This window comes from Epinephelus lanceolatus, chromosome 6 (assembly GCF_041903045.1).
Source record: "Epinephelus lanceolatus isolate andai-2023 chromosome 6, ASM4190304v1, whole genome shotgun sequence".
Classification (NCBI taxonomy): Eukaryota; Metazoa; Chordata; class Actinopteri; order Perciformes; family Serranidae; genus Epinephelus; species Epinephelus lanceolatus.
The window spans coordinates 11,874,225-11,900,251 of NC_135739.1; the positions used below are offsets into that span (position 1 = coordinate 11,874,225).

A 26,027-nucleotide genomic window follows, 5' to 3' on the forward strand; every position below is an offset into this window, starting at 1 on the left:
GTGATAGGGCGGAGGAGCTGCCCGCAAACTGCCTGAGGAGACAGAGAGAGGAAAAATTCATTCACAGAGAAGCCGGCGGTGGTTATTTTTAGGGTGGAGGAGGTGACAGGCAGCAGAAGCCTTTTTGCAAACATTCCCACATCGCTTCGCTCCACCTTGAATTAACGCAGGATATGTCAGCGTAGAGCCGTGCGTAAAGAAAGCTGCGTGCGGCACCGCGGTAAGGAGACGCTTTACGGGCAATTTCACCTCATTTCTGGAGGAAAAATTTCCACTCTGCTGATTGCAAACGACGCAGCCGGCGTTCCTGGTTTCCTGCTCAGACGGTGTCGGTGCATCGGATCGGGTCGTTGTCTCCGCTGAGGACACGTTTGTTGGTTTTATTACTGTTGGTGTTATTTGGGGGAGCGAGCCGCCTCCGTCAGGTGCAGAGCAGAGTCAGAGCATCACATCCGCCCAGCAGAGGTAAGAGACAAACACACAGACAACACGGATGACCGGCGGTGACACACAACACCGTTTAACACCGGTTTAATGAACACACACACACACACACACACACACACACACACACACGGGCCTGATGGCTAATATGAATCCAGAAACGTCGATCACACCTGAGCCGGCGCGCCAATGGAGCCCCATTATATTCTTATCCCTATAACCACCCTAAATTAAGCTTTGTTCCATCATATAGGAGTACATACATATATTCTAATCTCCTACAGGCACCCGTAGTGCTCCTGTGGTGCTTGTAATTGATCATTATGTATTGATTTAAACATATGTTGTCTGCAGCACCTCCATCATGTTCCAAACTCTGATTATATGGACCTCCTTAGTGCTTTATAGGTGAAACTTGTCGGTGATAAAACCCCAATAAAACACAATGTTCATCTGATATCCCATAATAATCTCGCAGGTGCAGCGTGTCTGTGGCTCTCTGTGGGGAGTTGAGCCTCTATCGGCCTCGTGATGATGTCTTAATCTGCTGTAGTGTGTCTGTAATACCTCATCTCCCTACAGGAATGTATGGAGGCTCTGTTGTGCTGCGCAGATGTGAATTTTAATCATGAATCAAACTTCATAATGTCAGATATTTTAGGGTGTGTGTTATCTGAGCCTGTATATCCATATGGTGCTGATATGGTGTTCCTGCTGCTGTGTTAATACCTCCATATGTTGGTCCTGTAGCGTTGTGGTTTTATGTGGTGTTACTAAGGTGGGATTCATGCTGCGTCTGTGACTGTCTTTAGTGTCCCTCTGGGTGCTTTAATGTCTCTGTAATGTCCTCCTGAGACCTGAACTTTTGTTTGGTGTTTTTTTTTTAAGATATTTTTTGGGCATTTTTTGCATTTAATGGACAGGACAGTTAAGTGTGAAAGGGGGAGAGAGAGGGGGGATGACATAGGCTGGACTCGAACCCGGGCCGCTGCGGCAACAGCCTTGTACATGGGGTGCCTGCTCTACCAGTAAGCCACCGACGCCCCGTTTGGTATGCATTTTAAATTTCTCCCAACTATTTGGGATCAGTAGGAACTGATAAATATAAAAAACTAAACATTGTCATTGATAATAAAGTCCCAATGTCCTCAAACGAGACGTTAATAAAGTCTCCTGTAACAATTCAATAATAAAGTCTTGATGTCTTCAAACGAGACGTTAAATAGTCCCAGTGTCTTCAAACGAGTACTTCCTGATTAACATCGCATTCGCATGTTACTGTTACAAAAATTGGACAAATTTGTTGCCATATCAGACTACAAACATTATTAATCATAAATAAACAAGTTTCAACCATAACATGTGATCAGGTTTTGGACCTTGTCCACTTTTGTGTCAGGATCGGCTGCAGACTGACTTGGCAGAGATGGGTGCCCTCTTGTTTTAACATGGATTAGTGTATTGTGCTCTTACAACCACTAGATGGCACAAAAAGTGTCCATGAATGAGGACAACAGGTCTAAGTTAAAGCTGCAGTAGGTAGAAAGCCTGAAAACGGTTGATTTTTGAGTCCCATCTGAGTTAGGTTTCGTTCGTCTCTGCCCTGAGCCCCTCCTACCAGACGAGCATTTTATCCTACTTCGTTCTATTTCTCCCTCTCTGGGAGCCTCGGCTCTCCCTCACCGCGCAGCAGCCCTCCCCATCCCTCCCTCGCGGCCCCGCACATATACCCCCGAGGCTCAGCTCTCCCTCACCGTGCAGCAGCCCGCCCCACACATACCCCCAAGGCTCAGCTCTCCCTCTCCGTGGAGAGCCCTCGGCTTCACTCCCACGGCCGACCCTTGTGCCCTCCAGCCAGGCCCGGCCCCACCTCACCCTTCCCTTCCCTCCAGGGCTCCGGGGAACCGAGTTCTGTCTTCCTTTTTTTGGGTTGTTTAGCCGTGTAGGCAGTTGCTGTGCTGGAATAGCTATTTTACCTGGTGCACTGTTCGCCATTGCCGCTTGCTCTCCCCTTCTGCCGATGGCACGGGAACGCGCATATGCAGTATAACAGCCAATAGGAACGCAGTGGTCTGAGCTGACCTGTGATTGGTTGATGCACATCGGCATGATACTGATTCTTTAGAGACTGAACACAGAGCCATGGTGAGGTGCAGAAACCTATTGTTTGTCTCAGACGACTTGATTTACATTATGCTTAGAGGATATTATAAAATATTTACTCAATTATACCAAAACAATGTTGCCTACTGGAGCTTTAAGTAGAACGAAAGATAAGTTCAAGTAAATCCAAGATGTCGTGTCCTCATGTGAGGACACAGGGTCTCAGGAGAATATTTTCTATCCTATATGTTCATAGGGAGTTGAATAACAGTTATTTTTTAACATTTTAATTTGCATTTCTCATTGCTGTAGGTTGAAAGTGATTATTTCCAGTTGCTGAAATATGTAGCCTTTAAACTCAAAATAAAAGTTTTAGCATTCCATCAACTAAAGTGTGCGTCATATGTCTACGAGCTGGCACCCTCTCCTACATTTTGGTGAACCTGAATAGTCAACACATTCTCATTTCGACCTCGTCACGTATTGACGTTTGGTCAGGGAGCTTCCATGTCCAGATACAACATGCAATGTACCCTAGGTATGTTGGTTGCTGACGTTCTGGGATGCCGTGTCAAGTTCTGCCTGTTACATGTGTTGTCTGTTTTCAAAATAGAGATGGGATTTATGGCTCTTTGAGGGGAGCCGGATCTTGGTGAGCCGTTCCTTTCAAAGAGCCGTTCAAAAAACTGGCTCATTTGACTGATTTTTATATTAAGTTTTAAGAAGCCAGCCTGGTGGTAACTCATTTTATCTTGGAAATAATCACTGGGAGGTATGATGGGGTAAGATTTGGAACAAAATAATACAAAATTAGATATCCCACCAATATCTGAGTTTGAATTATTCTGAAATATTGATTATAACCTCATTTGACATGTGTGGACTAGATTTTAAAGTCTGATCTGGATTCATTGTAAATATTCCACAAGGTTGCGCCATATCACTCTGTTTTGACAGTGACATCACTATTTTGGATTTACCCTTTATACAAACTGTTTGTATGTGTGTAAACCTACCATGACTTGTTATTCATGCAACACCGTGACCTTAACACTTACAAATAAACATTAAAAAACAAAGCAGGCTACAATGAATTTTGCTCAGGGGAGGAGCAAAGGAGGAGCACACAGTGATATTAAAAGAAAAAAAAAAAAAAAAAAAAGAACGGTTCCCAGCTGCGACTCGGTTCCCATCGTTCATGTTAACGAGCCGTTCAATAGAATCGGTTCGTTCGTGAACGTCACAACACTATTTCAAAATACACTTCTGTTTTCACAGGAAATGTACGGTTTGCATACAGTCTCTTTCAAAGTAAAAGCACTACGTTAGCACAACAATGCAAATTGACGTTTAATTCCTCCAACAACACACACATGTGGTTGGGTTTAATAAAAAGAACAGATTTTGGCTTTATAATTTTACGGGACGCAAACACAGCACTCCCGGGTGGAAGTTGGTGTTTCCCGCCCACCCTACTCAGGCTTTCGCCGCCTTAACTTTTGTTCTTGTCCCGCTGTGTTTCCCACTGACTGCATACCATGCCTATGTTAAAGAATGGCGTTTTTCATCAGTGTCCGATGCTGCAAGTCACTGCCCAAGCCTCGGATTTTGACAACTACGGAGTGAGACTGTGTTTAAATAGTGGTGGCTAGAGACCTCAAATGACTACAACGAAAAACGCAAAACAACCAGAAAGAAACACAAAAGGACCACGAAGAGACACAAAACCACAAAAAGATGCATAACAACTACAAAGAGATGCAAACCCACCACAAAGCCTGTGTGTCTTGCACAGGTGATGGTGCCCTTTGCATATCTGTGTCCAGGGGCCCATTGTCTCACTATTGGCCCATGGCTCACCTCATGGCTGATCCAGATGTTCAGGAGGTTTTTACAGGGAGCTGAATTAACCACAGAGGTCTCTTCATCTACAAAACAAATAGACCAGCTGATTAAAACTAGTAGAAACACTGATTTGTCTGTTTTGGTTACTGTAGAAACATGGCAGTGCAACATGGTGATCTCCATAGACAAGGACCTGCCAGGCCCTCAGGAAGTGTGCCAGGCTTTGAAGCCAATTTTTGTAGTGGCCAAGCAATGTAATTACACCGTCATGTGATGCCCTGTGGCCCAAAAAGACTTTTTCCCATTGACTTACATGGCGAAAGAGATGTCTGTAAATCAGTGGATATTTTTTTTAGAGCATCACAATCCTTGCAAAATGACTTGTTTCACTATTGGGATTAAGTCCATTCAGTCTGATAACATCTGGAGAGTCTAGAAGAGCCACATGATTGAATCAATTTATCCCAATTCAGGTTCACAGAGCACTTAATCAGAAGTATTCAGCTCGGCCAGCTGAACTCTCTTGTGCGCCTGATCTGTGGGCTGCACAGTGCGGACGCAGTGCCGATCATCCAGGTGATTTTAAAGGCGTCAGATTAACCATTTTGGCTTCATGCACCACTAAGCACCTTTCATAGGAATGAACGTTGTCCTGCCTTCAGCGCTGTATCCAGGTGTCTTTATACACCCATCAGACCTGCTCCATATGTAGATATAAACGTCTCATTCTAGGGTTACGAAAACTTCAGATGATTAAACACTAAAGAAAACAGATTTATTATACTTCATTTGAGCCAATAGATCCCCCTAAACCCTGCACACTGGAGCTTTAAGTGGCCTTAATGTGATTTTTATGGTGTTGCTGGAGCAGTGGTGGACTGCAAATAGGTACTCTTACTAAAGTACTTGAATATTTTAATCTAATGCCACTTTCTACTTTTCAGAGGGAAATATTTTTACTGCACTACAATTATTTGATAAATAGTTACTCTTCAGGTTGTTTTGAATACATGTCCTAAAATGTAAAGTGTGACGTATTTCATTAGATTACTCGAGTCAAGTAACTTATTTTGAATACTTTTGGTAGACCTCAAAATCAGGTGCACACTGTATGCAATTTTTTTTCCTCTGTGCGGGCAATAGCTGCGGCCAGAGGCATCGTGTGCTCGGGTTGTTCGTCCGTCCATACATCCATCTCTATGTCCTAGGGATGCACCAAAATGAAAATTTGTGGCTGAAGCCGAAGCCGATTATTATTAAACGCTTGGCCGAATACCGAGTACCGAATACCGAATACCGTTGTTTAGTTTTTCATTAGTTTTTGCAGATGAACACCCTCCAGATTAGTGTTGTCACGGTACCAAAATTGGGACTCACTGTGCGATACCAATGAAAATACCATGGTTCTGAGTAGTATCAGGATACCACAGTGAAAATGAGGCAGATGTGCCTTTTGTCATTTATGAAAAGATAAATCACTTTTCTATAATACATCAATTATATTTCAATGGAATAAATTACTTATTGACTTATTCATACTTCAAAAACAGCATCAATAAGTGATTAACATAGGGGGGATCAAAATAAAATAAATAAATAAACGGCTCGTTTCTCCTCTGACATGTCACATACCTGTGTTCGGGTGGCTCGGCTGTTCAGGTACTTCTGGGCAGTCATGACACTAAGAAGAGGATATTATTGGAACCGACTTCTCCGTCGCCCGGTAAGCCGATGGCTGCCGTATTTGACAGGAATACATTAATGTTACTGTCTGTGTCTGTGACCCCCGTTCAACCCACAATCGGTGGGATTCGCCTTTCGTTTCTGCTGCTGGTTGAAATCTGTAGGCTGCTCGCACAGCGTGCTGAATGATTTAAGCCTATTTTTCTCGCTCAAAACTATTTTTAGTCGCAAATGCGAGTGCCGTGATGGACGGATCGCCACACTACCAACATTTTGTTCCACCCATCACGGCACGCCGTTTGATTGCGTTATCAAAACATGCCGCTATTATTCAGCCTTGCTTTTAACTTATTCCACCGAATACCGAATGTGTGTTTTTTTGCAGTATTCGGCCGAATATATTCGGTGCATCCCTACTATGTCCGCACATAAGGACGTCCCATCCTTGTGAGATTTCTTCAAATTTTGCACAAACGTCCAGTTGGACTCAACAATGAACTGATTTGATGAGTTTTTGGTGGTCAAAGGTCAAGGTCACTATGACCTTGTCTTTCTCAGTCTTGTGAATGCGACATCTCGAGAATGCATTGAGGGAATTTCTTCAAATTTGGCACAAACTTTCACTTGAACTCAACGATGAACAGATTGGATTTTGCTGGTCACTGTGACCTATCTATGTCATTCTTGTGAACAGATATCTCAAGAACATGGGAACTGCCCATTGGTCTGACATCCCATTGTTTCCGACCATATTAAACCCATTGTTCCGAAGTCCCGTTGTTCTGAAATCATCATGATGCCCTGTGGTTAAGGTCTGGTTAGGTTTAGGCACAAAACCACTTGGTTAGGGTCAGGAAAAGATCATGGTGTGGGTTAAAATGAAAAAGAAAGTGGCAAACACATAAGCCGTGAGCCTGCTCCGCCTCAAGCCTTTCCCAGCTGACCCAGAGCCGGTCGCGGCGCACCATCAAGGTAGAAATACGCCTGCCGAGAGCTATTCAGCACTGCGGACCGTCGGACTAATGGGATGTCGGACCAATGGGCTGTCGGACCAATGACATGGACCCAACGTCATAATGTTCTGCTTAAGACACTTTTCTTGCCATTATTTACCGTCATATCTCAGGAACAGAAGGGGAGACATTTGATCAGGTACTTTATTCGTGACACTCATCTTGGTGATCCACCTTGAACCGGTGCTGATTGTATAGATCCCCTGTGTGTAAAGCATTCATGTTTACACAGCCATGGATGACTCTGTAAGAGAAACTTGACTGGTGAGTGGAGGCGTACAAACTGCACGGCCGTAATTCCAGTTTATTATAACCTTTCTATTAACATAAAACTATAATCATGATCTTCCCTATTCTTATCCAAAGTGCTTTTGTTGCCTAAACCGAAGACAGGAGTCTGGATGCAAACCCGAGGTTCTGGTGTCACAGTCTAGCACTTTGTAGACTCGCTATCAACCCTTCTTTTTCGCGGCCTGTGCGGCACATTAATATTGTCTTTTGTTACCTGAAAGAAATGGTGTCTCTGGTGCCCAGTAGATCACGTGGCAGATAAGGCAATAACATTGCCACAACATTATTAAGGAAACAGTTTAGTGACATACAAAAGTAATTTCTAGGGGACATGGTTGAGTGAAAAGCACAATATTTTCCTCTTAATTGCGCATACTATGATGACTTACGAGAGTTAATGTTCCATGAAATGACTCGTCTAAAGCCAGACCCCTGGTGCTCAGATGACCAAAAGCTGAAATAGTTGTTTTAGTTTGCCAATTTTGTCGCAAATGCCTGAAAAAAGAAGGCAAGACAGTTTGTTTAATTCGTATTTTGATTTTTCTTAGTGCTACATAAGGCCCGTTTCCACTGAAGAAGTTCCTGGTACTATTTGGGGGGCAGGAACTTTACAGGAACATCCTCTCGCTCGGCCCTCTCAACCGCCGTGTCTCCACTGAGAGAGCGGAGTAGGAGGAAAGTTCCTGTAAAGTTTCCGGGCTCTGGATGTGACATAATCATTGCGCGACCATTTTGACCGGGGTGACGCGGCAAAGAAACAAACAAAGAAGAAGAGCAACAGCTTTTCCTCTTACGACTCATTTTAAAAATGCGACTCCTCGTCTGCTGAGTTTTAGAAATACCGTTTTTTTTTTTGTCGCTTTCTGTTGACGTCACATCCCGCCTTGAGTATATCCAATCAGCACCAAGTAAACCCCAAGCCCCAGCCAGGAGTCTTTCGGGGCAGGGACTTGTTTAGCCCCTGTGAAAGTTATGGAACTCTGTCCTTTGGGGGTGGTTCCTGCGGTGGAGACACGCACCAACGGCCCTGGCCCCGTAAAATTACCCCGAAGTTCCTGCGGTGGAAACGGGCCTATAGTAAATGCCTTTGTGAGTAATCCACAAACCTGGTCCTACACAATGATGATCTGATTGTTTGTTTGATTTTTATGGTTTTTATGGTTTGTTAGCCCATACAGGATGGGCATTGGCTAACTGTGTGCATGACACATTAATAAAAAATTCATTCATCGTAGTGGAATGGAGGTATAAAGTGCATGAGATTAAAACATTCAAGTACGAATACCTGAAATTTGTACTTAAAAGATTACTTCACTCACAAAATAGCATTTGTAAATCAATTAGTCATGCCGTCCATCCATTCCGTCCATTTTCATCCACTTATCTGAAGCTGCGGGGGCAACAGGCCAAGCAAAGCACCCCAGACGTCCTGAAATGCTGAGCATACGACTGGATAAATACGTTTTATGACAGTTTGGAAACGAGTGTTTTGATATAACTTTGCTGTTGTTAAACGTGGTTCCTCAATCAATCAATCAGAGATTAAAACTAACTTTTTTTATCCCCCTGCCACTGTGGCTGGTTGATTCCAAAATTTACCAGCCACTCAATAGATTACTATTGTTTGTTTGCCAGTGAGTGAAGCAAATCTAGCAGCCAAATGCATATTTTGAGCATTCGGCTGGTGGCTGGTGTTAATATCCAACCCTGCAATCAATAGATCAATATGTTCGCTGTTGTGAAGGCATGCAAGGAAAAGAAAGTTGTCTTTGTTTTTTCAAACTGCCCCATGAAATAGCCATTTGCACTTATACATTAAATGAGCTCAATACATTCCACCACTGATGATTTGTCTTTGTATTTTTGAGGTAAATCGTGGCTGTTGTTCAAGTTCAACTGAGCGTTTATCTTATATTGAAGAATACGTGTTTAAAAGAGAAGACGAGCGTGATCTGAACTCATGAACAACAGATAACATAATGAGTCTTTAATAGAGAGCAGAAGCACCAGAGTGACAGATGGTGCGTGAGACTTCATTCAATTTGAGCTCAGAAACTGACAGAAAAATGTCTCTAAAATCACTCGACATGCTGCAGAAAGTCAGCTTTCGTTTGCCAAATGAGTCACATGATGACTCTCATAAATATCCAGAGATTATGAACGTTCATCCACAATTTGAATCATCATTTCAGATTTCCTAGTCTCTTTTTTCTTCCCCCGGTGGCTGATGGCGAGGTTGAGTCTTCACTGAGACAGCCATCCACGCTGCATCGAACCCAGCAGGATCTTCAGCTGTGACTCATCTGCCGCTCACACTCGTTCAGGCCTCACACACTAACCCTTCACACCGACCTCTGCCTGTCTGCAAGGTCAACCGCAGAGCAGCTTAGGCTTTTTATTTGACTTGACAGGTGAGGTCTAACAGCTAATGTTTGTTTGCACTGGGTCTCTGCTGAACATGCTGCAGGTTTGTTTGTGCCTGAGTCATATTCGGCTGCAAAGCTTCTCAAATGTCGGCTCTCTAGTAACAAAGAGGAGCAGCAGCGTTTGTGCAGTTGTTAACTCATCCGACAGGTTTTTATCACAGCTGGAGGTCAGAGAAGTGTCCCCGTGGAAGAATTCATCTGAAGTGAAAAAACAAAACCTGTTAAACTGTTAACTGTCTGCGACACGAGAGTCATTAAAAAGCCACCTTTGAATTCAGAGCGCAGGTTTTGTTGGTTGTATTCAGGGAGTTTTATTTCCACAGCTGCAAAATGTTTTGTCTGCCTGCTGTTAGGTGTATATGTGAAAATACAGCGTTTGTTTGCCTTGTGAACAGTTTATTGTACAAACCTTGATTCTGGAAAAAGTCTGAACGCTGTGTAAAACAAACAACAAAAACAGAATGCAATGAACTGCAAATCTTTTTGAGCCATATTCAGTTGAATACAATACAGAGACAAGATATTTAATGTTCAAACTGAAAAACTGTATTGTTTTTTTTTTTAAATATACACTCATTCTGAGTTTGATGCTGCAACACATTGTAGTAAAGTTGGGACAGGAGCATGTTTACCACTGTGTGACATCACCTTTTCTTTATACAACACTCAGTAAGTGTTTGGGAACTGAGGACACAAACTTGAAGTTTTGAAAGTGAAATTCTTTCAAGTTTTTACTTTATGTACAACTTCGGTGTCTCAATAGTACGGGGTCGACGTCGTATTTTGTGCTTCATAAAGTTCCACATATGTTCAGGGGGTTAACACAAGCACAATGTGTCTCATTATCTCGCTGGAATAAGCAGGGTCATCCCTGAAAAAGACGTCGTCTGTATGGCAGCATATGTTGCACCAAAACCTGTATGTACCTTTCAGTATTCATGGAGCCTTCACAGATGTGAAGTTACCCATGATGCCATGGGCACTAACACACCTCCATACCATCACAGATGCTGGCTTTGAGCTTTGAGCTGGTAACAATCTGGATGGTCCCAGAGGACAGGATGTCCGTGATGGACTGGTCAGACCACTTTGTGTCTGTCCATCTCAGATGAGCTCGGGCAATCAGCACATAAATGTATCTCTATATCGACTGTCCCGTCACATCTGATGTCAGATCAAAGGGGATTGGCACCGTTTGGCACGCGTAATGGAAACCCAACCTGAATGATTAACACAGCTGCAAACTAATGAGTTCACATCCCTCTCAGCCAACTACAAACAGCCACAGCATCAGATAGGGAGTATATATTCAGCATCTGTCATCTTACAAAATTCAAAAGAAAAGAAACAGAGTGAGACTGTGAAAGAGAAAGAGAGAGAGAGTGCACATGCACGAGAGAAACGCAACATTGATTTACAATTGTGGTGACCTCCTCCCAGGCTACCTTTGCATCATCAGCCCGTGGAGGTCTGCTCGCAGTTCCATATATTCGGACAAGGCGAGCTTGGACCTCCCGGACCAAAACATCAGGTTCCTCCTGGGAGAAGTTTGGCCGTCTGACGCTGCTGCTCTCTTCTGCCATGGCGAATTGAGTAAACTCTCATTACGCCTTCACACGGCGCATTTAAGGGCGAGGAGAGGGGCTCATTTGATTGGCATGATGTGTGTAAAACCCACTCCACGCCTTCTCTCCTCCCTCTTTCCGACTTGCGCAGGTAGGAGGGACGGAGGCAGGGAAGAGGAGTAGCTGCACCAGCGCATAAGGCGTGCCGAACTTGCAAAATCTGCCTGGCCACACCCAGTTGGCGAAGCGCAGGTGCGCTGCGCCCCCACCTCGCCTGGTCTGCAAAACTAGAGGCCATTATGTTCACAAGAATGAGATGGCCTCAAGGTCACAGTGACCTTGTCCTTTGGCCACTAAAACCTAATCAGTTCATTCTTGAGTCAGTTCGTGCCGAATTTGCAAACAGATTCCCTCAACACATTTTAGAGATATTGTGTTCACGAGAATAAAACAGATGAGGTCACAATGGCTTTGACCTATGACCTATGACCTGTGACCCCCAAAATCTAATCAGTTCATCATTGAGTCCAGTTCATCACTCACCAGAATTTAGTCCCTGTCTCAGGAACACCTTCTGTTTTTTCAAACAAAGCAGAGGGTGGTGTGCACTTCTTATTGGCCCCGAGTAGCGGAGCTTCCTGTCAGGCGTCATCCAGCTCCAACAAGCTCCAGCAATCAGATAAAGTCTTTGCAGATTTTAGCTGACGGATTTTCATGATGCTGATTGTGTTTTCTCTCTCTCTCCAGATGGCAAAGGCAGACCAGCGTTTCGGCCAGCGGGACGGCTCGGACCAGAACTTTGACTACATGTTTAAGCTGCTGATCATTGGCAATAGCAGCGTCGGGAAAACCTCCTTCCTGTTTCGCTACGCCGACGACTCCTTCAGCAACTCCTTCGTCAGCACCGTGGGCATCGACTTCAAGGTGAAGACGGTGTATCGCAACGACAAGAGGATCAAGTTGCAGATCTGGGTGAGGATGGATTGATTTATGTTTGACATAAGTCTGATTACATGGAGATAATCTGAGTTTCTCATCAGGAGGAGGTGATGGTGGACGAAATATCTGCTTTTTGTGGTACTATCCCGGCAGGAAATGCATCGATGTCTCTGTAAAAAACCAATCACTTTATGTAGCACTTTCACAGCTGCGGTGATGTCTTAAAAAAAATGCAAAAAATACAATCGCTTTTCTTGGCACTATCCTGTCTGCAAACGCAGCGATGTGTTGGTAAAAAACACAGCAGCTTTTTGTGGCTCTATCCTGACTGGAAACACAGCGATGTCTCTGTATAAAACAACTGCTTTTCATGACACTATCCCGGCTGAAAATGCAGTGATGTCTTGATAAAAAACAATCGCTTTTCTTTGCACGGTCCCTTCTGAAAATGCAACAATGTCTCTGTACGGAAAATTCCAACATATCTGCTTCATATGAAACATACAAATATAACACATCCTTGGTTTTACAGAAACGAACAATGCCGACATTTATTCTGGTGACAGTATACCGTAATATACATGAACACAACATATCATGGTATAATAAAGTGTAAGACAGAGAGTGATGCTGAGTAACATGATGTTCTGCTCTCAGTCAACAACAAGCTGCTGGGAGGAGAATAAAAGAAAAGACAGACTTCTGGTTCTCTACAGCTTGTATCATCAGTGGTGATGTTGTTGCCATGGCAGCAGCTCTTCACGCTCACTCACTCTCTCGCCAACACACACACACACGCACACACGCACTATAACAGTGTTGTCTTCAGTGGCAATTAAAGAGACCTCTTGGGGCGAAGAGGTTGAGAGCCGGCAGGGGAGAGAGGAGCCTGGAGGGGGGAGGAAGGGAGGTGGGTGTGTGTGTGTGTGTGTGTGTGTGTGTGTGGGAGGGGGGGACGGCATCATAAGTAGAGCTAATCAGAGCTGATTGATTCAAACTGAAAGTGCAGTGATGAGTAAAAATAGACACACTCACACATAAACATGTTACATAAACAATACAACGCAACAAACAATTATGAGGCTTTGTGTTTGCTAAAATGAACACTGATTTTAGCATGTTAGCGTGCCTTTAGCCTCGCCATGTGCATGCGATCAAAGCCCTATGGGAGCTGTAGTTGCCTCTAAAGTGACAGCCTCCCTGCATGTCTGTTGGTTTATAGCAATTTCATTAACTACAGATTTGTTTGAGGATTTGCACCAAAGAACAAAATCAACTAAAGGATCTGAGGAACTTTTTCATAGCAATACGAACCCTCCTTTTTTATTGTTTCGGCAGCTGTAGGAACTAGGAATGATCGTAGTTCATCAAATGCCATTTTGAGGGACTTTTTATGACTGTGACTATGTTTTTGGGTTGTCTGTCTGTCCGTCCAATATCTCAAGAACGCCCTGAGGAAATTCTTCAAATCTGGCACAAATGTTTGGACTCAACGATGCATTGATTAGATTTTGCTGGTCAAGGGTCAAAGGTCATGGTCAGCGTGACCTCGCATCCATCTCATTCTCGTAAACGCAGTATCTCAAGAAGAACTTGCTGGGAATTTCTTCGAATTTGGCACAAACAGCCCCTTGGACAGAAGAATAGAATAATTAGAATTTGGTGTTCAAAGGTCACTGTGACCTCACAAAACATGTTTTTGGCCATAACTCAAGAATTCATTTATTAATTATAACAAAACTTCACACAAATGTCCAACAGGATGAAATAATGAAGTGATGACATTCTATATCCAAAAGGTCAAAGGTCAACACAAGGGGAACTTTGAGTGACATACGTTTACAGTGATTGGTCGAAAATGTGAGCCAATGCAGCATTAGCAACTGACTTCTTTTTTTTCCCGTTAAAGGGGGTTTTTGGGGAGTTTTTCCTTATCTGCTGTGAGGGTCCAAAGGAGAGAGGGATGTCGTATGCTGTAAAGCCCTGTGAGGCAAATTGTGATTTGTGATATTGGGCTTATAAATAAAATTGAAAATTGATTGATATTTAAAAATCCGTTAGTCCTGTAAACAAATACGGAAACAATACGGAACAAATACGGACAAATATCCAAATGTAGTTACAGTGGCTGATGCAGAAACACAAATGTCCCTATCTAGAGTCAGTGTCTGGTTTGTCTGTTTTGGGGCTACTGTGGAAACATGGGGGTGCAACGTGGCGATCAAGTGCTGTGTCTCATATCAGATGCTTCTGTTAATATAGCCACATTAGTATATGTAGTATATTACATACACAATGTACTTCCTTGCAGTGTGTAGATTTTGACTTTTGGTTTACTTTTGTCTTGAATCAAGCGAGATTGTTGCACTTAACGGAAATGACGGTCACAAGATCTGCTCATGAACTGCCACCAGGTGAAGCATTATCGCCAACATTTGATGAACAATTGTCACTTGCCAAAATATGCTCTTGCTACATCTGCTTCATGCACGTCAGTGGCGAATTTTGCGAATATTCACAACTTAATACAGTGAAGATGACAATTTAACATCATAAACACCAAACGTTACTAACGTTACGCTCCTAGATTGTATAGTTTATGCCACAACACGTAACTTCAGTGCCTGATGATAAAATGTGCTGCTGTTGGCTAGCTTGTAAGCTAAAGTTAGTGTTCGTGTTATCATTTGCGGTACCAAAAAACACGAGCACTTTCACGTCATTCATTCATCATACCTTCATAGAACGGTTTGAACTTCAGGGTGTTGGAGCCCCTCTGTACAGAGTTTGCATGTTCTCCCTGTGTCAGTGTGGGTTTTCTCCAGGTACTCCGGCTTCCTCCCACAGTCCAAAGACATGCAGGTTAATTGGTGACTCTAAATTGTCTGAGGTGTGAATGTGAGTGTGAATGGTTGTCTGTCTCTACGTGTCAGCCCTGTGATAGTCTGGTGACCTGTCCAGGGTGAACCCAGCCTCTCACCCAGTGTCAGCTGGGATAGGCTCCAGCCTAACTGCTCCAAAACATTTGGGATGAACTGGAACACCGACTGAGAGTCAGACCTGACATCAATGTTGGAGAAGAAACTGAAACCACACGAGGTTGTTATAGAGCAGCATGTTAATGAACATGGTGCTGCGCTGTTTACCCGTCCACATACTTTTGGCCATTTTGCTGGAGTGCAGTGTTGTCTTCCTCTGTTGAAATCAAACACACTTTGCTTTCAACTAAACTGAGAGGAATCAGTCACTGCCTGAGGCTCTGCTGCTTATCACCATCTGTGATTAATGTCGCTGCTGCACACACACACATGCTCCACATCAAATCTGAATTAATTAAATGCAAACGAGAACTGGCCATGTCCAACATGAAGAAAAAGAAAGAGAAAACCAGACATTGTTGAACAAGTGCAGAGGAAGCAAAGCACAAAAGAGCTAAATTTAGCAGGATGGCTGCACCCAGACCAGCTGTAGTGGTGTGAGGATGAAATGGTGGAGGCTGAACGACGTGGGAGTTGTTGTTGTGGACGGGCGTGAAAGTCACATTGAGGCTCAGCTGGTTTGTTGCAGGGGAGCACTGGTTGGCGTTGGCTGCTGCGGATCGATCGGTGCGTCAGATAAGACGGTTTAGAGTCTTAGAGAAGCTGTTTAGTTCCTGTGAGATTAAAGACTGAGATGTTCTGACAGCAGAGAGTCTTTATAACTGAAAATCTAAAACCATGTGTCCCTGGTCCTTTATATCACTGAATACATTTAAATCAGCTGATTGTCTGCACATTTAACATTTTTCTATAAACATTAGCATAGCGCTAACAGGAAACCTCCCCAGAGAACAAGAATATACAAACACACACAGAGTCATTGATTTCATATTTGAGGGTTAGTTCGGAGGGTGGTTGCAGGAGGTTCTTATCCAAAGTCAGTGTATTACCTACAGAGGATGTTAGGCAGCACGCCCCTAGTTTGAAGAAGCAGACAGAGCAGACAGGCTGGTAAACTCCGGTAAATAGTCTGCACCAAGATGTTTCAGTAACCAGCAGAAACAGTCAGAGCGGAGCAGCGTCAGCCGTTGGTGCAAGTTTTGAGCTGTAATTCAGCAGTAAATAATCAGCTGTGTGTGTCTGACTGTGGATGGTGGAGCAGCTGGATGGATTTGTGGTGACAACCTCAAAATAGGTCTTGATAATAAAAACTAAGATGGAATCTGTTTCGTTTTTGTTGACAAGACGAGACATGACAAAAATATTTATGGTGGACTATCAGACACTGAAAGCCGAGAATGGCCATGCTTGTAATTATGTGGGCTGGTAAACTCCAGTAAATAGTCTGCACCAGGTTGTTTTGCTAGCTGCTGAATGGCAGCAGAGTATTTGAAGGCAAACTGTAAAACTATATCACTTATTTTGCTGCAATTTTGTTTTCTTAAATTAATTTTCTTTTCCTTTTTTTTACTAATTTGTCACATCGTGGAGAATGTCGTTATCATAAAAATACCTGGAAATATCGTGAGAATATTTTAGGGCTATATAGTCTGATTTTGTTGTAGACAAACAATTTCTGGTTGAAGCTGTGCTGATTGTATAGATCTTCTGTGTGTGAAGCATCCATGTTTTCACAGACATGGATGGAAACTGTAACTCCAACTTGACGAATTTGCGGTGGCGCACAACCACAAAGCGTTTTTTTCTAGTTTAATGCTAACAAAACAATAATAGTGTCATCGTCTGTAGATATTAAAATCTTCGTACTCAGTAGATGTTGGTAAGAACTTCTTTCTTTGCTGTAGCCGAACACACAGAGACAGTCTGAGCTGCAGCGTCGACTAATGAACAGACTGATGACGGGCTGAAAGGTGGTGAAGTGCAGATTGAGCTTCTGTGAGCGTCAGTGTGAATCTGCAGCTTCAACACATTGCTGTGTGGTATTGTGAGGTGAGAACAGGTGTGTGTGTGTGTGTGTGTGTGTGTGTTGGATGAATGATGATTGCTCCAGAATTAGTATCTTTTATCTATTCTATTTTAATGTTTCCACATCTGTAAGATGACAGTTTAAATAGGTAAATGTGTTTGTACATGTTAGTGACATTTGTTTTTCTGTGTTCTGGCTTTCCATTTAGAAAACTGATGCTTTTGAGTCATAGGAAAAAAAAAGAAAATTGATGCAGTGTAACATCTTGTGGTCCAAATGATGGAGACTTCAGACTGTCTCCATGGAAACAGCAAATTGCACAATTAGCCAAATCAAACAGTCTGGTTTTGAAAGCCAGAATATAACAGATAATATCCCAGCTTAGTATGTTGGGATGTGGGCTCATCCTTACACACTGCCAACAGGAAACAGTGTCCAAACAATGTCCCCTGCAGTCATGGGTGGATTATGAGCCAATGGGCCCCTGGGCTCAGACACACAAAATGCCCTTTGACCACATAAGATTCTTTTACACTGCCTCCTCAAGGCAGGGATTTCATGCCATTATTCCTCCTCACCGTTCTTTATGTAATGTGCAGTTGCAGACGGGGGGATGGAGTTGTCTCACCTGTAATGTTGTGTTCACACCAGGCGTGAATAAAACAATTTGCCCAGGTGAATTACATGTAAAGTAAATGTAAAGACACAAACTCCTGCTGGGCAGCGCAATGGACGTTACACAAATGATGCCAAATATGCAAATTAAGAGGTGTGAATGAAGTGTGTAGCGTGATTTTGTGTCATACGCTTATTCGTGAGAGTTGAAAGATCTGAACTTCAGCGACCAGTTCGTGCCACGACAGCCAATCAGCATTGAGATCCTCTGGGAACGTATGACACCAAGGACGTACAAGCTTTCCCATACACACACATTTAAAGGTGATTCCCATCACTTAAGCTGCTGTTTCTTGTTATTTAGGTAACCTCTTCTGGGAATATTTGCTTCTCCTAACATACCCAAATTTGGTCAGAGTCATGTTAGGTCATCTGCACCACACAGTCCAGAGGGAGGTGGTGATGCACCTGCAGAGAAACCGGTGCACAGTGTAATTTCAACAATTCAAACACGGATCATTCAGTGTTTGAACTGATCAAGCTACCACAGCTTGGCACACAGTCTGTGTGACTGTATGTGTTGAAATCCCTGGAGCTGTTTTCCTCGAGTTGTTTTCATAAGATAATTGGAGAGACAAACGCCTTAACACCTTTCCAACATCTGACCTGACTGCAGATTTCAGTCTGTCACAGATACTTCATTGATGCATTTATGCTTTTTTAACAGCTGATGGCTTCTGATGCATGCTGTGACTAAAACTACAATTCTCTGTAAATACATGTAAACCTCTCTGTAAACTTAAAAAAAAGGAAGGAAGGTGTTATGGGTAAACTTTGGTCACAGAGGCTCAATGATGAATAAAATAGCACCCACAGATCCGTGTCTGTTTTAATGAATGTAAAACTAAGAAATACTTACGTTCGGTGGTACACACGGTGCTGGAAATGGGGCCACCAGTCTCCAACCACAGCTAGTTAGCCTCTGATAAACTTGCTATGTATTTTAATACATTTTGGTACCAGGGAACAGACAACGTTGACCTTAAATCGGCAAAGTCAAAGAGGTCTGTGTAGAGGAGACGCTGATTGTTAACATGCTTAACCGGCTGATATTGTTTGATATTGACCATGAAAATACAAACTGCCCCACGAGAGATGCTGCCGGGCTGGCAGTGAGTCAAGAGACAGACATGGGACAGTCAGTGGCAGCAAAGAAGCTCTGAGTTTTATTCCTGAGTAAATCAGATGTGTGACTGTCTCTTTGTTTTTGTTTGCAGGACACAGCGGGGCAGGAACGTTACCGCACCATCACCACAGCCTACTACCGTGGGGCCATGGGCTTCATCCTCATGTACGACATCACCAATGAGGAGTCCTTCAATGCTGTCCAGGACTGGTACGAGATAAGCCCGGAGAGCTGGTGTGTTTATGCTGCTTCTGTTTTCTGTTCGATACTCAAATTAAGGATTTAAAATGTTCTTTCAGGGCGACTCAGATTAAGACGTACTCGTGGGACAACGCCCAGGTGATCATGGTGGGCAACAAGTGCGACATGGACGAAGAGAGAGTCGTACCTCCAGAGAAAGGAAAACACCTCGCCGACCAGTTAGGTGAGACGTCACTGTTACTACATACTTTTAAGAACTCCAATATGGCCGCCAGAGGAGGTTCATTTACCTGAATCTTTTTCTTTTGATGTATTTTGTTGTTATTTAATAGGGGAGGTGTCTTCAGAAGCCATTTTTGGTTTCTAACCTCTTATGCACAATGTTTAAACTTTTAATTTCTTTTTCTTGTCCTTTCTATACATGTATTTATGTATTTATTTGCATAATTTGTACACTATTTATGCAAATAAATAAACAAAGCTAAACTTTTATGCCTCAACGCCAGCAATACCCAAGACTGGAGGCCTAATGTTCTGGGATTGGCTACAAGTCTGTCCATATGTCAGTACATCCGTTCCATTCCAATCTTGTGAATGCAATATCTCCACACCTTGAGGGATTTTTTTTTTAATCAAATTTGGCAAAAACGTCCACTTTGAATCAACAATGAACTGATTAGAATTTGGTGGTCAAAGATTACTGTGACTTTGCGTCCGTCTTATTCTCATGAACACGGAATCCCAAGAGGGCCTCGACGGAATTTCCTCAAATTTGGCACAAACATCCATTGGACTGATTAGAATTTGGTTGTCGAAGGTCAAAGGTCGCTGTGACCTCACAAAATTTGTTTTTTGGACATAACTCAAGACTTACACTAATAGTACACTAATTATGACAAAATTTCACACAAATGTGTAACAGCATAAAATAATGAAGTGATGACATTTTATTTTGAAAAGGTTAAAGGTCAGCTTCACTGTGACATCATCATGTTTTAATGTCATATCTCAGGAACAGAAGGGGAGACATTTGGTCAGAAACTGAATTGGTGACTCTAATCTTGACACTGTGCTGATTGTATAGATCTTCTGTGTGTGAAGCGTCCATGTTTTCACAGACATGGATGGAAACTGTAAGTGCAGCCTGACTGGTGCACCGTGGCATTCGGCCATGTGGCGGCAATTCTAACTGATTAATTAATGATTCATTAATACAGAAATATTCCAGGATAATGTGTTTGTATTATAGGTTGTAGCTATATGTAGCATCAAGGAAACAACAGGGTGCATCCTCATATATCAATATCAATACTGAGTTTACTGTGTCCTTTCATCCCAACAGCGTCCCGGGGAAGATCTCTGTTTGTCCCAAACGTGTTTTCTATTATCCCTGCGATGATGGGATGCTGTTAGTCTGGAGCCCTGCTTTTAAACCTGCCATCAGCCATTGGTATTGCAGATAGGCTGATGACAGTCAACAGGGAGTATATGAGCTGATACCGATGTTTGGACGATAAATCAATCAACCAAAAAGACTTTTGTTTCTTTCTAACATAACACTGTTAATATGTTTGTAGTAAAGATATAGTAAGATACATAATCAACCTATCGTCGTAGAACGGTTCGTATGATACACTATGAATTGGCGCCCCATTAATGACGATACATCTTTAACGTATAGTACGTAATTAATGTAAAGTTACAGAGGGGAGATTTGTCAAGACCTGGCTCTAAGGCCATGACAAACATAGGCAAAATAGGCAATAATTTATTTACACAAAAAGAATAATTTTAAGAACAGGCAACACGAAAACAACTAGGAGTGCTGCGTGTAGTGAAGGGTGTAGGAAGTGTGAAAATAACAAACAATGCTCTGAGGGAAGAGAACATCTCAGCCGCAGTGACAGGGTTTTTACTAGGTCTAGGTGCTCCCTACAAGGACGATGACTCCGCTCATCAGGTAGCCTACCTACTGCATTAAAGAAACAGAATAAATAGGGGAACTGTCACAGGTTTAGGGAAAGAAACATGGTGAGGATGTACCTTAAAATGACTCAAAGTTCATTCAAAGTTTACATGGATTCAAATACGCATCTCCAGGGGAAAGCCTGTGTTTTTGTGACCCATCCACCACCCTAACCTGCCTCCTTACAAGACCACTCGGGACTGTTTCCTTGTTTACTCCCGTCAACGCAGTGGTCATGTGATCACAGCCTTTCAAAATATGTGGGGTATGAACAAATATGGGTGCGTTACTGTTTGTAGGAAAATGTACAAACAGTTTGTGAGAGCCGCCTGACATAATAAGTAACTTTGTTAAGCAATACAAAGGTTAAATTTTTTTTTAAACAACGTGTCACTTTTACATAAGACAGGGAGAGTTAAACAAATGGAGAACCTGCCTGCGAATCATCACGTTTGTAAGTTGAGGTGTGCAGAGACAGTAGCCTGTTGCTGACATTACAGCAGCACATTTAGGTTTTATTTTTCTGTTCTGTGACAAAGAGCAGCTCAACTTCTGTAAACTCACCGCGGGCCGTGTGTCTACTGAGTAATACCTAAATTCTCTAAGTGTGTTGCCTCTCGCCAAAGGCCAAAGAGGCACTTAAATTAAGAAAACACAATGCTGGTTGGTAAGTAAACGCTGCAGGCTGAAACACAGAGACAAGAGTTTGCTGCTGCGAAAAGTGTCACACCGTTCACGGACATGTTTGAGACCAGGTCAACAAATTTATTTTGTGTGCTCCAGTAAAGTCAGGTAAAAAATAAAAAAAAGTAAGCAGCTACAGGTGGAGACTGAGTGACAACAAAAGTAGGAACTAAGTAGCTGAATTACTTTTAGTAATTCCATTTGTGTAGTTTCACACCATATCCAAACATTTGGGATCAAAGAGGTATTTGTGAAGTGGGAAGAAGAGACGGAATACAGCAAACACACCTTATATGCTCAAATAGATGAAACCACACCCAACCTAGTCAGACAACAGACTTTAAAAGCCTAAAGACAGCAAAAATTAAATGTTAAGACCATTTGTGTCCACGCTTTTTAAAAGAAAATTTATTTAAACATTGACGGCCCATTTCAGATTTCTTTCCTCCATCTTTGTTTTGATGAACTTCCTGCCAAATGCTGCTCACTGAGACCTTTGCTGACCTCACCAGGAGAAAAAAACATCAGCATCATCTAGTGGACTGAAAGAACAACTGATTTTATTATTCTAGAACCAAAAGTTGTATTAAAATGTGTGTCTGTATCACCACGCAGAAGAAAGTGCTCACTTAGCTACACTAGGCTAGCTAACGTTACAGCTCAGCCGTAAGTTTTACATCTCGTGCTGTCATCAACATGAGCCTCTCGTCAGTGAATAGGTGCATGCTTTCTTCTGCGTGGTGGTACAGTTGGCGGGTGTACTTCGGCAGAAAAAAAAATAGTTCCCACATAAAACTGCTCACAACGAGGTCTGCAAGATAAACAGCGCTACAGGTAAGAGGAAAAAGATAGTTTTGATTTGAGGGTGAATTGCCCCTTTAACCCTTCTGTTTCCTCCTGCAGGCTTCGAGTACTACGAGGCGAGTGCCAAGGAAAACATCAACGTGCGGCAGGTCTTCGAGCGCCTGGTGGACATCATCTGTGTGAAGATGTCCGAGCGCGTGGACGTGGAGGTGCCGGCAGCCCCCGGGACCAAGACCACCAGACTGACCGACAAGCCCGCCCAGCTACCTCAGAAGTGCTGCTGATCATCCGTCAGTTCATCCGTTCATCCCTACGCTGTAACCTCATCCCCTCCCCCCTAAAATCTCTCAAGAAAAACAAAAAAAAACAGATTAACTATTATAACATTCCTCTACACACTCTCTCTGCTTCAGTCCATGTTTGTGAGCAGTCAATAACCACTACTGCGAATTATATAGCCAGTTTCATCCCCTTCCTGTCCCCAAGTATCCGAGGTTGGTTCTTATGTAGGCGGAGTAAAGGTGGCAGTGCGCTCTGGACAAAACTTAATTTGGCGTGTTCGAAAAGGTTCCAGATTTCAGGAGGTTATACAGTGTCGTGCGAGGAGCCCGGCCACACCAGAAAGCAGCAAAACAGTGTTCATCCAGCTAACACGCTAGTCAGTGAAAAACGTTAGCACTAATTAGTTACAAGCCGGCTAGGGTTGCAAACTGCCAGCTGGCAAGCTAGTTAGCTTGGTCGCTAACAGGACAATAGGTTTGTGCATTTTATTTTAAAGAGACGTGTTTGTATCACCGTCTTTGCAAACCACTTCACTGCTGTGGAACAGGTCAGACAGAGGAGGAGTTACAAGAGGATGGAGCAACACAGCTAACAAGCTACGATAGCTTCTTTTGTTTTGAAATCTTTGGCTCTGTCAAGATCACAGAAGAGAGGTACAAAAGTATAAAGAGAACTTGATACAGCGTTGAAGGCAAGGCCCCGTTTGTTACAACCTAGCTCAATTTCGAATCTGTTTGGATCTTCCACATCGTTGGACCCATAGAGTACGCGCAATGAAGACTTATGGCAGCCGAGTGGCTAACTTCCTGTTTAGCGCTCTGCTAACTTTAATAGGAATAAAATGATTTAATCGTGCAGCTCCTCTGGACTTTCGAAATGTTATCAGACCGAACGGATGAAATTCTGATAGTGAAACGAGTTATATTGCGCACAAAATATTATCCAAGTCTTTTCAAGCCCTGTGGCATCAGCAACCCGTTCTCACCCCAACTCATCAAGTACTGCTGCTTTGTCAGTGGTGCTACTTGTCCAGATATGTCCCACTAGGTACCCTCCTGTGTCAGTTTTGGATGTTCAGGAACAGCTTGTCAATATACGCACCTTACATGCATTGTGTCTTTTAAAAAGACACTTCAGTTTTCACATGAAATGTGCAGTTTCTGCTGGTTACATGCATACAGTGTTTTCAAAACAAAGATAAAACACTTCGTTTTCAGGTTGATTTCCGTAAGTTTAGGCAAAAAGGACGTGCTTAGGTTTAAAAAAAACAAAAAACATCATGGTTTGGCTTTAAGTAAGAACGTGATGTTTAGTGACCTATGTCACTAGCATAGCATGCTACGCATAACAACACACTATGTTGTTATTAAAATAATAATAATAATAATAATAATAATAATAATTTTGGATTTATATAGCGCTTTTCAGGATACTCAAAGACGTTTTACAAAGAGCAAATAACTTAATTGACTTTTGGTTTCACAGGTGAAACAAACAGCTGTCTCCCAGGTGAAAGTCCAGAGTTTGTCTGACCTCCTAAAAAAATATCTGTAATTACATGGCAATAGCAGTTATTGTGGTTCTGGAACATTTTTTAAACCTGGCTAGCTTGTGTCCCGATCTCAGCTTCGTTTTGGTCACACGCCAAATTTTGTTCTGAGTGCACTGCTGAGCTGGAAGCAGGGTCCACAGGTTAGCACAGCACTGCCTCTCCTCTCAAAGTGTAGCACAACGAGAAACTCACACCACCACAGCTGCTCATGTTCACAAGTTTACAGTCGTTCACGCGCCAGTCATCTGCCGAAAAACATCAGACTAGGCTGCTTCTCAAATAGCTAGTAATAGTGAGTCCACTCGAATACAATATGCCTATAGCCTAACTAACTGTTACTGGCCTTACTTAGTGCTGTTCGTGGCTTGAAAGACGCTTTAGGGCTACACCACCAATGCACAACTCCCGGGCAGGGCTGCAGCCGAAATCATTCGAGGAGCGGGTCAAGTCCGAGACCGACACAAGTCCAAAAATGTGTCTGACATCAGAGTCTGATGCTGCTCTAAACAGAGAGTTCCTCCTGATGTTGTACAGAGTTCATTTAGATTAGCAGTGCTGGTGTTGAGACAAATCATTTTACAGAATGTACGACAACAACGATAAACAATAATGCACTTTGCTGAACAGCACTGATGTTACTAGCAGCCCACCCTCCAGGCGGGATTAGACCAATTTTAATGCAAATGAACAGCACAGAAATCTTCAGAAGCACATTGCATCCATCAAAGAAAGTCATTTCTTATAATTATGACTTCTGCATCTTTAGGACGGAGTATCTTATAATTACCAGAAAATGTTTTCGGATTTATTAGAGTCGTATCTCAGAAGTACGAGATAAAGATCTTGTAATTATGAGATATTTTTCTCGTAGCATCATGAGACAGCATCGCCCTTTTTCTTCTTTGGTGAATGTGTAGTGTGGAAACAAACTGGCTGATACCTCGCTCTGACGCTCTGTTTAACCCACAACTGGAGGACAACAAATCTGTGCAATCTTTCCCACATTACAAAATCTCACATCAGGGACGTTTATCAACATTTATGCACAGAACAAATTTAAGTCCGCAAATCCACATTTGAGCTCACATTGACAGATCTAAGAGCACTTCCTGTGGCCTCATTTCCTAATCTGCTTCCTTCAGCTGTTTGGTCAGATTCTCCACTTTAAATGTGGAACAGTGTGTTTCTCATCTCCTGTAGCAGCTGCAGAGCGCTTCATGGTGTTTCAGCTGATACTTTGGTGCTTATACCTGACAGGAAGTGTCAAAATATCTGCCATAGTGCAGCAGCTGGGAATATATCCTATCATATTTGGTTGTGTATTGAAGGCATGGAGGGATTACTGAATGGGCCCAGCAGGCGCACGTCCAGGGGGCCCAGAAATGACTTTAAGGCAAGACCAATATCACAGATTACAAATTTGCGTCAAGGTGCTTTACAATGTGTCCAACATGCGACACTGCTGACCTTTGTCTTAAGTGTATAAGCAGCTGAAAATAAGAATCGTTGTGTTTTTTCATTAC

General features: G+C 42.9%; 1 protein-coding gene across 1 annotated transcript; it reads left to right on the forward strand.

The window, feature by feature from the left end:
• Window positions 1–25,160, forward strand: rab3b (RAB3B, member RAS oncogene family). Its single transcript, XM_033622551.2, has 5 exons — window positions 1–465; window positions 12,118–12,342; window positions 19,107–19,225; window positions 19,315–19,439; window positions 22,770–25,160. The coding sequence occupies exons 2-5, from the start codon at window positions 12,118–12,120 to the stop codon at window positions 22,952–22,954; spliced, it is 654 nt and encodes a 217-aa protein (XP_033478442.1). The 5' UTR covers window positions 1–465; the 3' UTR covers window positions 22,955–25,160.
• Window positions 25,161–26,027: the final 867 nt, after the last annotated feature.

Excerpts from the sequence above, each read along its gene's own strand:
- rab3b (XM_033622551.2), top strand. The coding sequence starts at position 12,118 with ATGGCAAAGGCAGACCAGCGTTTCGGCCAGCGGGACGGCTCGGACCAG. Across the intron at positions 12,343-19,106 it reads GGATCAAGTTGCAGATCTGG|GACACAGCGGGGCAGGAACG; the intron begins GTGAGGATGGAT and ends TTTTGTTTGCAG. Across the intron at positions 19,440-22,769 it reads ACACCTCGCCGACCAGTTAG|GCTTCGAGTACTACGAGGCG; the intron begins GTGAGACGTCAC and ends TTCCTCCTGCAG.